This window comes from Rhamphochromis sp. 'chilingali' (assembly GCF_963969265.1).
Source record: "Rhamphochromis sp. 'chilingali' genome assembly, chromosome: 4".
Taxonomy (NCBI): domain Eukaryota; kingdom Metazoa; phylum Chordata; class Actinopteri; order Cichliformes; family Cichlidae; genus Rhamphochromis; species Rhamphochromis sp. 'chilingali'.
Window position 1 is genome coordinate 17,123,126 of NC_137948.1, and position 10,981 is coordinate 17,134,106.

The 10,981-nt window shown below is 39.9% G+C and overlaps 1 protein-coding gene across 1 annotated transcript in view; it reads right to left on the reverse strand.

The window, feature by feature from the left end:
- rab11fip4b (RAB11 family interacting protein 4 (class II) b) overlaps positions 1-9,710 on the reverse strand; it is a 30,230-nt gene extending 20,520 nt beyond the window's left edge. The window contains exon 1 of the mRNA XM_080880901.1: positions 9,264-9,710. Within this exon, the coding sequence (XP_080737027.1) occupies positions 9,264-9,671 (408 nt within the window). The 5' untranslated portion in view covers positions 9,672-9,710. The remainder of the gene's footprint in view (positions 1-9,263) is intronic.
- Between the last annotated feature and the right edge of the window lie 1,271 nt (positions 9,711-10,981).

Here is a 10,981-nt window from a genome sequence, read left to right on the forward strand (position 1 = left end):
CTCCTTCACCACAGCCATGAAAGTCATCTGCAATCTTCCACCTTTCCCCATGTTTGGCATCTCCATATTCAACATGCCCCCACCATCTCAGCCTCGCCTCACTAACCATGTCTCCAACCTGCTCAACCCAAGCTCTCCCTCTGATGTATTACTACTAAAGAGTGTATTCATAATATTCACAATGAAATTAATTTGGTGCCAACGCATCCTCGGCATTCAGTTCATCCAGGAAGATCACGTGGTATCATTTGGGCTGCAAACTCGAGACAAAGATGCTGCTGGACAGTTACATCCTACAGTGTTTGCTTCTTCAACCAGAAACACTTTGTACTCTACATGTCACTTTGAGCTACCCTGATGAGACTGCTAAAAAAGTGATGATTAAGGAAGGAGCTTTGCCTATGAGTGCATGTTTGTATGCGTTTACTGAACGCTTCTGTTTATACCCGCCTGCTCCAGAACAGCCAGGGGGCTTCAACTGCCAAAACATGAGCCTACCGAGCATTTTGAGTTGCTCGAATCCCTGAAGCAAAAAAAAAATAAAAAAATAAAGCTGGCCTGCCAAACAGCATCTGAACTGCCACTGGCTTTGAACTGACGAACTGAGGATGCCAAGATCTGCTGTACTTTTAAATGTAGCTGTTCGATCTGAAGGCTGGCATGCCTTCACATCTCATTTGGCACATTTGGCCAAAAGAGGATCTTTTTTAAAATCCAGATATTAAATGTTTGATTTGACCAAATCAGTCATATTATTCATAAATTATCAATACCTCCCCCCAAAAATAAACATTAAAAACAATTTAAACAATGTTGTACGCATCCAGCTTCTGCTGTAATACTGCACAGCACGAACGTTGTCATACACAGATCTCAATATTTAAATCAAACTGGAAAAATACTTTCTGATCTCTTCGTGAGCCTGTTGCTGCAGGGGTCTGACCCAGTTAAAATACAGACGTCCTATCGTTCCTTTCCTGCTCTTCTCCCAAGCGAGGCCAACATCAGCAACAGAGCAAGATGGAGAGATGAAGGCGAGAGAACAATCAGTACCTTCCTGCAAGGCCTTTTGTTAGTTGAGGTTTCTGTTCACTGCAGACTATACAGTAAGTGTATTTGTTTGCAAGCTAAAGATAGTTTCCTGTGTGTTACAGTATTTGTGTGTATGCTCATCATCCAGCCATCCCTTAGTAAAGCCATGTCTAGTAACCATACAGGGTTTGAAAACAAACTAGCCAACTACAAATCACTGTAGATGTGCTAACATAAAGTCGATTGATTGTCATTTATTTATAATAAGTAGTGTTTTTAAGTATGCCATTACATGCTACTAAACATTTTGAAATACAGACAGAATTGTGCAGAATCAGTCATGTATAAGAAAAGGAAGAGAATGCACTAATATCAGACATTATTTATATTCACTGCAACAATCTAAGCAGCGAGGAGTAAAGAGATAAGAAGACAGAAAATGAACAGCAGAGAGAAACTGAGAGAAACAAAAGGGGAAAAAAATAGAGAGCAACCAAATGTAAATTAAACCAACTAAAATAAGCACTGCTATTCCTTTCAAAACTTTTGAGTTTTTTTTAAATAAACATAATAATTTTACAATCATAAACTTTCAGCTGAGCTTGGTAGTGACATTAGTTTTTCAGCTGAGACTGCATGACATAATGCCAGTGCGCAACCCTGAAACTCACAACACTGAGTCATGTGCTTTTTGTGCTAGAGTTGTTGAGCAACATTTCAGAAGATTAAGCAATAAAAAAAACAGTGACATACAAATGATATTACTGCACAGCCATTACCCTTGTAATACTAGAGTATTAGTTACCAGGGAGGCAAACAGTGCACAGTAATCTCTCATTACAAAATGCGGGTGTGTAACAGATTATAAGAAAGGAGAGAAACATCCAGATGTGTTCTTGTTATACAATTACACAAAGTGTTGCTACTAATATTCACACCCAGCATTTTCCCAGTGTTGTGACATGAAGTCAAAAGACCCATCCACATACAAGATGCAAAAGCAACTCAATCAGGTAAAATGGGAATAAAGGCAATAAAACAGAGTGAGTACAGCACAAAAAGATCAACTCTATTAATTATAACTATAGTAAATCATCATGATTAAAGTACACAATCAAACGGTGTTAAAAAACACAAACCCAGTCCTAGAGAGGCTTCAGAAGACATATTCAAGCTGGCAAAAGAGCTGAGTAAAAGTTTAAGTTTACCTTTGAAAACCTCAACACGCCGGGCGGTGAATCAATGATTTGGTTTCAGTTATCGAGAAAACAATGTACTCACAGCTCTAAGTCTTGGATCCCAGTACAAACGGAAGCTTTATGATCAAAAGAGCTCAGGTTTGTTAAAAATACATTTAACCTATGAACTTGAAATGATTTTAAAGACGTACGGGAGAGATTGGTATCTCGTTTGCATAAAGAACATAGGGATATCTGAACAGTCTTGATTTTACAGAATCTGGGTGTTGTCCTAGAAAAGAAGGAAGGAGGAATCCGGTGGTGGTAAACCTATCTTGGGGTATGCTACAAGTACTGTATTTGCTTTGCCTGGGCAGTAAAGCCTAGCAGAAGAAAGATGCCTGCTGTAGCTGAAGAGGACCCCAGAGTGTTGTTATGTTGGACCCTGAGGCAACAACAACAAGCAGGCCGATCATGAGCAGAGGTGCGGCTCTCTGAGGAGGTATCGACTAAATTATCGACTTTGCGCTGTTAGCAAGTTTTTGCAAAAATCCAGACTGCTAAGTGACCACTCAGTCCAGGTACCTTATTATGGGTTATGAGCTGAGGGAACATTAAGGACAAATTGATGACTCCCACAGAATGGTCTCTACATCTTTTTAACCCGAGCAGTGTCAGCGTCAGTGAAGGCGAACGATAGAGTACCCTTCTTTTCAGAATTTGTGTACAGCCTAGTAACATTTCTTTAAACCTCAGAAAGAGCTGTCACAGTGCAACTTTTCCCATTTCAATTGCTTTCAAGGATGGTTTGTGCTAACAAGATGGCAAAATTGAGATGTTTTTTCTAAAGCAATTTCAGGACTATTTTGCCTATAATGTTAAAAGAAAAGACTGGTTACATTTTAAACAAACCGTTAGCGCATTCACACTTTGCCTTAGGCAACAATATTCTCCAAATCAAGCGTGTTCACTCTGCATCTGCAGCTGTGCACTCTCATACATTTCTTCCAAAAAAAGTTTGCTGTAAGCACACTGAATGAGTCTTTTTCAGTATAATTAACACATGGCTACAATACATCCTTGTGCATAATAAAAGCTCACAATGCACATATGCAAAACACTCACACAAATAGTGACAGCAACTTCAGTCTCTCATTCAGCAGGTTGGAAAACAACTACAACGTTATTATGACCACAATTAAAGAGATTCACATCTTCTCGCGCCAATTTAGTCTATGCTGAGTGCTGAAGGTCGATACCATTTTAGTGCTGAACAAATCATTAATCTGCTCTTCTGGTAAAGAGGAGAATTATGTTGACAGCCATGCATTTCAAGAATTAAGTGATGTTAAAAGAAGGCGACGACTGGTTTAAACATAAGTCTTGATTCAAGTCGACTGCTTTACATATTTCAATCATTTGAAGTTTAATTTTATTCAGGAGACATTGCAGTTTGTAATGACTTTAAGAGAGTAGGATCTTTTTCTGGGTACCACCCTTTAAGGATATTTAAAGAACATATTTGTGGGATGTCATATGAGCAAAGCCAGATTAAAGGGATTATACGTCTCAATAAGGCTTTAAAAAGGTGTTGTTCCAGCTGCAGGTTTGTGGAATAACTAGTTCGACAGTAACCACCTTTTTGTTGTCTTATTGAGCAAAACAAGTGTCGTGCGGTACAAAGAGAAGGCTTAACAAAGATGGAGTGCTACGCCACTTTGAAGAGGGTTTGGATGAGCAGACGCACGAACTGCTGTCGAGTGGATCGATCCAAACCGATGAAGCTTTGATTTAGAGTGAGTCAGCAGTAAAAGGACCGGAGGATAAGTAGAAGAGTGAGAGGCAGAATGAAAGGGGGCAAGATGGAAGAGAAAATGGAAAATGGGATTGAAGGAGAAGAGCAGGATGGGAAATCCAGACTGAGAACTGCAGTGTCTCCCTGCTTGCGTTTGTCAGACTGAGCCACAGAGATAAGAGGCGTTTCTCTGCAGAGGCTCCCCCCCCCCCCATTTCTCGCTCTTTGTTCAGTTTACTCTCTATTCTCCAAACATCTATTTGCTCCTCGTTTGTTAGCGCCACAAAAGTATTCACCTAAAACCTGAAAAGTTAAGCTTTCGCTTTGATATGCAGCATTTTGACTGTTGCCGTCTGGTACTTTGATTACCTTGAGCCTCTGATCCTGTCAGAGAAGCAGCTCTGGTACAGATGGAGTGCAAAAAGGCTTTATAAGAACTTAAAAGGCTACAGTTACAAATAAATAAATGGTGAAATAACTTGTTAGCAAATAATAAATTTTTTTTAACCTTTGTTTGATGATCGTCTTTGTAGCCTCATTTATTTATTTATTTTGGGGGGGGGGGGGGGGGGGCGCACAAAATTATCACTAGGTTAATCTATGAAGCAAATAACCATTCGGTTTTCCTTGAGTTGATGAGAGACAGTTGCAGCCACACCTACATGTATTCCTTAAACATCTGCTCGTTGTGTTTAATGTGCATGTTTCTGCCTGTGTAACTGCCTTACTCAGATTCAACAGTAAGCATTATTCTTCCTGAATCATATCTGACTCATGTTTAAACTCTGTTTGTTTAGGTCAACGCTGTTTGAAATGCTGTGTGAATTAAACACACAAATACACACACGTCTAACTGAAATGCTGAAACATGAGGAAACCATGAGACTCTTTACAGCCTCACTGTCTTCTTGCGCATTCATCACCAGGCCATAACCATAACTGAAACATGGGGGGGAAAAAAGACGTTTGTTTCAGGTAGCTACTTGAGTTACAAGAAATGCCACACTGGACAAAGGACACTGTAGGGAGGGACTGCAGACGCACACTGGAGACTCTGTGGAGGTACGTTCAGTGAAACGCGAACGCCCCTAGAGTTAAAACGCTGTGCACGTGTCAGTATTTGCTTCTGTATTTCTGAATTGACTGAATGAAGATGAAATCAGATTCAGTTTAGACGGTTCAAGGTACGTTCAGTTAATAAAAACAGGGAGAACCTGAAATACATCCCATGATTAATGTGCCAGAGTTCATTGTGTTCATAAATTTGAGAACTGCATGTCTGTAAAGTGACAAAACAGTGAGGACAAGCAGCTTGTAAAAACGACTGCTATATGATTCTGATCAGAGTTATATTTGTCATTAGTTTTAATTTTGAATTTTTAGTTTCGATTCAGTTGAGTTTGAAGTGTTTTAGAGCGACTTGGCTTATCTCAGTGTATTTATTTATTTGGTTGACAATGTTTAGTTTTGGTTTAGTTTTTGTTGAAGATGCACTGATCTGATATTTGGATTAAATATCGCTTTGACTTGAAAGACTAAATGACATGAAGGAAGCTAAGAGCAAGGGAGGAGCAGTTTGGTGACGTTTCAAGTGACTCAACTTTATTTTTATGTTGGCAGATGCTCTCATTTTAACTTCAAGCTTCAGTCAGATGTTTCAACATGACTGAAAAGTTTTTACTATAGCCATGTAACACAATTTTATTCTACATATAGTAGGGTTGTCAAACATAAGGCCCGGGGGCCAGATTAAGTCTGGCAAAGACTCCAGTCTGGTTCACTGGATGGCTTTAGTGAAGGAGGGCACAAATATTGAACTTCAATGTATTTTCACAAGTTTTACAACTTTTAAAAGGCCTTCCTGATTGCCATTCACTCTGCACCAAAACTAGAGATAAACAATAAAAATTAACACACTGAAAAAAGTTCCTGTTTTTTCACTATTTTCTATAGAAATTTCTTTTTTCTTTTATTTTAACAATTGGTCCACTGGGGCAAAAAAATGGACATTACTTAATGTGACACTTGTGACTGTGATACATTGAGAAAACAGCCACAGGCTTAAATGTTTGCAGTGGGCAACAGTATATAAACTCTTATGGAAACTTAATTAATGTTATACCTTGTAGTAACATCAGCAGGCTACTCGGCAACCATCCTAACATTTGACTCGGTGTTAACTCAACAAAATACAATGTCAACAATTTAAATAAACATCTGCCATCACCATGTCAACACGTTCAAAATTAATAAATGAGTTTATGTTTAAATACGTGGAATGATCATTTGGTTTCGGTATTTAATTGGGTATCAAAAATCGTGCAGTTTTAATTGGTATTGGTGCAAACTACTACTTTCCTGGTATCCTGACATCCCTTTTTTATCATCAGGCAGGGGTTTTTTTTTTTGGACAGGAAGACTTTTGTGTACATGTTGGTTACCTACAGTACTTGGTACCAGCAGACCCTTGAAGCCAAAGCTCGAAACTAGAAAAGTGCAAATTTGGTTTATCTTCAGTTTCTGTGTTAGTTTTCTATTTTTAATATAATGTGGGGGTTTGGCATCAGGGACAAGTTCAGATAGATAAGATATCATAATAGAAACAATACTTCATCTCATGTACACATCCTCATTTCAACATGCACCAAAGCCTCCTGAAGCTTGCAGAGTTGATAAATTTCACTACACTGAAAAAAAACATAAAACTAAGGACATCAGTTTAGTTTTAGTTAAATGTTGTTTCTCACTGTTGCTGGTGACACTGATATTTACCAATAAAGCATGTGTGTCGGTTTTCAAACACTTCATAATGATAAATAATAATAAAAATATATCTTATATATAATGACAACGATATAAAAAGCAGGTCCAATTTGAGCAGTGATTAAAGCCCAGTGACCGTCTGTTTCATCTTGAAAAATGAAACTGTTAAAATGAAAATAGTTGTGTAAGCATCTGTCACAATCATTTAAGTTTAACCCAAGGTATATGTTACGAGGAAGTGCAATTATGAGAAGCTGTCACACAAAGTGGGTAGTTGTGAATTAGCTCATTTGCCCTTGGTTTGACATGTGCTATGTGCTCCTGCCAAACAAAACAAAGGAGTTGGCATTAGCTGGCAGAAGTCATATCAAAACCACGCATGCTTTCCTGTAAGTACTCCAGTCAATGACTGTAAGAGATGCGGCAAATTCAAACGACTGCTTTATCAGTCTAAAACCCAGAGATATAAAACACGAAAAAAAAGGAGAAAATAATTACTCTCAATCATATTTTTATCCATTATATACTTAAACAATTAATAAACCATCAAATCTGATGACTGTTTCATCTTTTTGTCCTCAGCGTTGCAATCCACTGATTAATGCTTCCCTTGAATTATCATCGTCACCAACAAAAAGAGAAGTTAGTTATCTTTCCAGAAAAGAGGAAAAACTGACTCATTTGGAGTTTCACAAGCACTTAACACTCGCTGTCCAATTTACTGTTCAGGTTCGTTATTTCACAGCTTGAGAGTGTTGTGTCTAGAGTGTTTTATGAGTCATCAAACTCGCGTCCAAAGAAAAGAAGGGGGGAAAAGGACACCATCCTTCTTCAACATAGTGCATTGTCTTTCTCTTAACTGGCAGCTCGTGAGCCCACTTGCTGTCGGCTATTGAACGGAGGCATTTCAGCGTGCTGTTTGGCAGACACTCAGCAGGTGGTCTAGCCCCTGTCATAGGCGGTTGCATTAAAACCCTATTATCTGTTTTTAAAAAGTAACTTTAAAACACTTATAACTGTTAAATGGTGAGAGCCAGGGGAGCTTCATTTATTTTTAAACCTAGAGTACATGATCTCAGTGACAAAGAAGCTACAGAATGAATGGTCCTGTTTAGATAATTGCTCGTTTTGTCTGTCGATTGTTGTGTCTTTTCTCTCAGTAGCAGTGTGTTGGAAGGCCCGGAAGAAATTGTGTAAGAGGAGTGACTGTGACTCCTGGAGATTAGCTTTCATTCACCGAGTACAGCTCAGAACTGCATGTTAATCTAGTTATTCTAGTCCCTGAGAAATACAGGTGCACTGGTACAAATACTTGGCTATGAGACGGTTTTGGTGATGGAAACAAACATCAAATTACTGTAAAAAGCAAATGTGTTAAAGTGTATGCCCTTAAACACATTTGTCTTTTCAGTAGAAAGATCTTCGGAGAATGTTTTCGTTTCTTTTGGTCCGGGTGGAATCGACAGCAACTTTCCTGCTCAACTAAGAGAGGGCAAATCTCATTATGTAACGTCCAGTCACAGAGCAGCAGGTGTATTCAAAGTGACTACAGAGTCTGACGTCATGTATATGTTGCCACTGACAATAGAAATAAAACTCCCCTTGCCTTTCTATTTTTGGAGAGTTGAATAAATACGCTCAAAAGTTACAGCAAACACGAACGTGTGCAAAAAAATATCAGGAAGGATTCTCCATGTATTTTAAGTGTGCGTGCTTAAATAAATCATAGCATTTGCAAACAATTTAAATGTATAAAAAGAGAAGTTTGTATATGTGCAGTGGTCATGTGACAGGCAATCTGTAGTTTTGTGGGATGTTATTAATGAACTTTGGCTCATATCAGCTGATGGGAATTTTTAAGTATGAAATGCCGCAAAATGATGATGATAATGATTAGATAGATACATTTATAAACACAACTGTAGAAAAAAACTTTGTCACATTTATCTGCTGTTCTTTCCGTTTCTTTCTTTCTTTCTTTTTAAAATAAACTACACCTGGACATTCACTTCACATGTTTTTTCATCCCTCTCTCTGTCATTCTCCGTGTCTCCTTCCAGCTACCCTAGTTTCCAATTAATCCCATTACCCTCAGGGAGAGATGCTGGGATGCAAATGAAGCAGAGGGAATATGACAGGAGGAGGGGGGAGACAGGAAAGCAGAGAGAGGAAAAAGAAGAGAGGAGACAGGAGTGTGCAGGCATGACACCAATAGCTGAGCAACACAGACAGGCAAGCTGTGAGGCAGGGTCAACTACGTGCAACACTCACATTCAAACACACAAACCGGGGGACAATGGACCGCCGCTGAAGCATCACCCCCCTTAACTCCCCTTTAACTCAGCTGTCTTTCCCCCAACGCGTAAACTGCTTTTCTTCCATTAAACCGCAGCTTCTCCCTGCAGACCTCTTTCTGTGTTTTGTTCTCATTCTGTCAAGTCATCTTTTATCACCCTCACATTTCAGCAGGCTTGCTGCACTCCCTGGTCTCTTACCCCGTTAACTAGTGCGGGGAGTCCATGATCGGCAGTCTCCCTCTTTCCACCAGCCAAACCGTGTTCCACTGAAGTCATCCAGTCGCCCTGTTTACCAGGGCTAAGTCCGTTGTCTTGGCTTTCACGCGCACAGGTGTTCCCTTCAAAGGCAAGTGTGAGGGCAGGAGGCGGAAACGACGGAATAGTCCAAAGGGTGAGTCCCCGGTAGTGGTATAGTCCACGGAGAGGCAGAGGAGCGAGGCAGGCTGTGTCTTTCTCTTTAAAAACACTGCACTGGCTTTCCCCGCACCAGCGCAGACTCTCTCTCTCTCTTTTGACAAACGCGTGCACGCGCAAACACACACACACACTCTCTCTCTGCACCTCACACACTTTCTCTCGCTCACTTGTTCGCCGGCTGACTCGCATTCACACAGCGAGAGCTCAGATCGGGCAACAGTTGTTGAATTCATGGCCCCTCCTCCTTCTCCTCCTCGCTCCCGCCTCCTTGCAGGTGGTCGCTTAGCAACTGGCTGCTGTGGGCGGGGCTTGTAAGAGTTCTCACATTGCTGCACACTCGGCTCTAGGCTGCCGCCCACTCAGGCTATATTTGCATATGAAGCCCGGCCTGCCTAAAAGTCGGACTCCCGGTGAAGAAGAGGCCAGAGCATGTGTGGGCTGTGAAGAGGGGGAGGAAGGTGACGGTTGTCACTAAAACTGAAACAGTTTGCATTCGGTGATGCAGCAGGTTGCATGAGATAGGTCAAAAATACAAGATGTGCTGGTTAGTCATAGCGGAAAAGAAGATCAAATTTAACACAGGAAGCATGAGTGAGAAGGAGAGAGGGGATAGAAAAGAAACTGGAGGCACTGGTTGTTCATTTCACTTAATGAGGTCAGGAAATATCTTGGCTGTAATGTATTTTTCGAGCAGAGGAGCAGACAGCAGATACAATAAAATGATTATATGATAGAAAATTAATTTTTAAGAAAAATAACCCCTCACTGAGTTACTCAGTTCTGTGTTGTTAAACAGAATGTTTCGGGGGCTGGTCAGACAAAACAGCCATTGTAGGCAACATACCTCATATGGCTTGGGCTTCAGAAAAATCAGTGTAGGCGACTGACATGTTTGCATTTCATTTATGGGATGTGAAGAAATAAAGCTTGGCGGCACAGAAAATCCTCTCAAAAATGATGCTATGCTAAAACTATTTTTGCTTTAACATTTGACAAAACAATTTTTTTTCCAGTCATGCCATTTCCTCTGCTCTCTTATGTAACTTCCAAAAATTCTATATATGTCGGGAAAATGGCCTGTGAGTGGGCTCTCTATAACGTGGACCATTATTAGCTTAGCTCCACAGAATATCTGAATCATTCTCACAACTTCCACTCCATGCTTTACTCCTTACTTGTATTGTGAGTCGGCCACTGCCTCAGAGTCTCTTATAAGAGACAGAAATACAGAAACAAACTGGTGTGTTGTTTACTTTTGGTTACTTATTTCTTAATAGTTGAGTAATTCTACATTAAAACTCAACTCAATAGTCTGCTCTGTAGACTGCACAGAAGAATTTGCAGTGTCCCCAAGAGGACTTATGCCAAAGTAAGATTAAAGGAAACTTACCACCACTGTAATGAAATTAGCTCAGATTGCATAATATTTAACAAATGATGAAAAAAATCATATATTTCTGACTGTAGGATAACAAAGTTCAGAGCCTTTATAGTATATG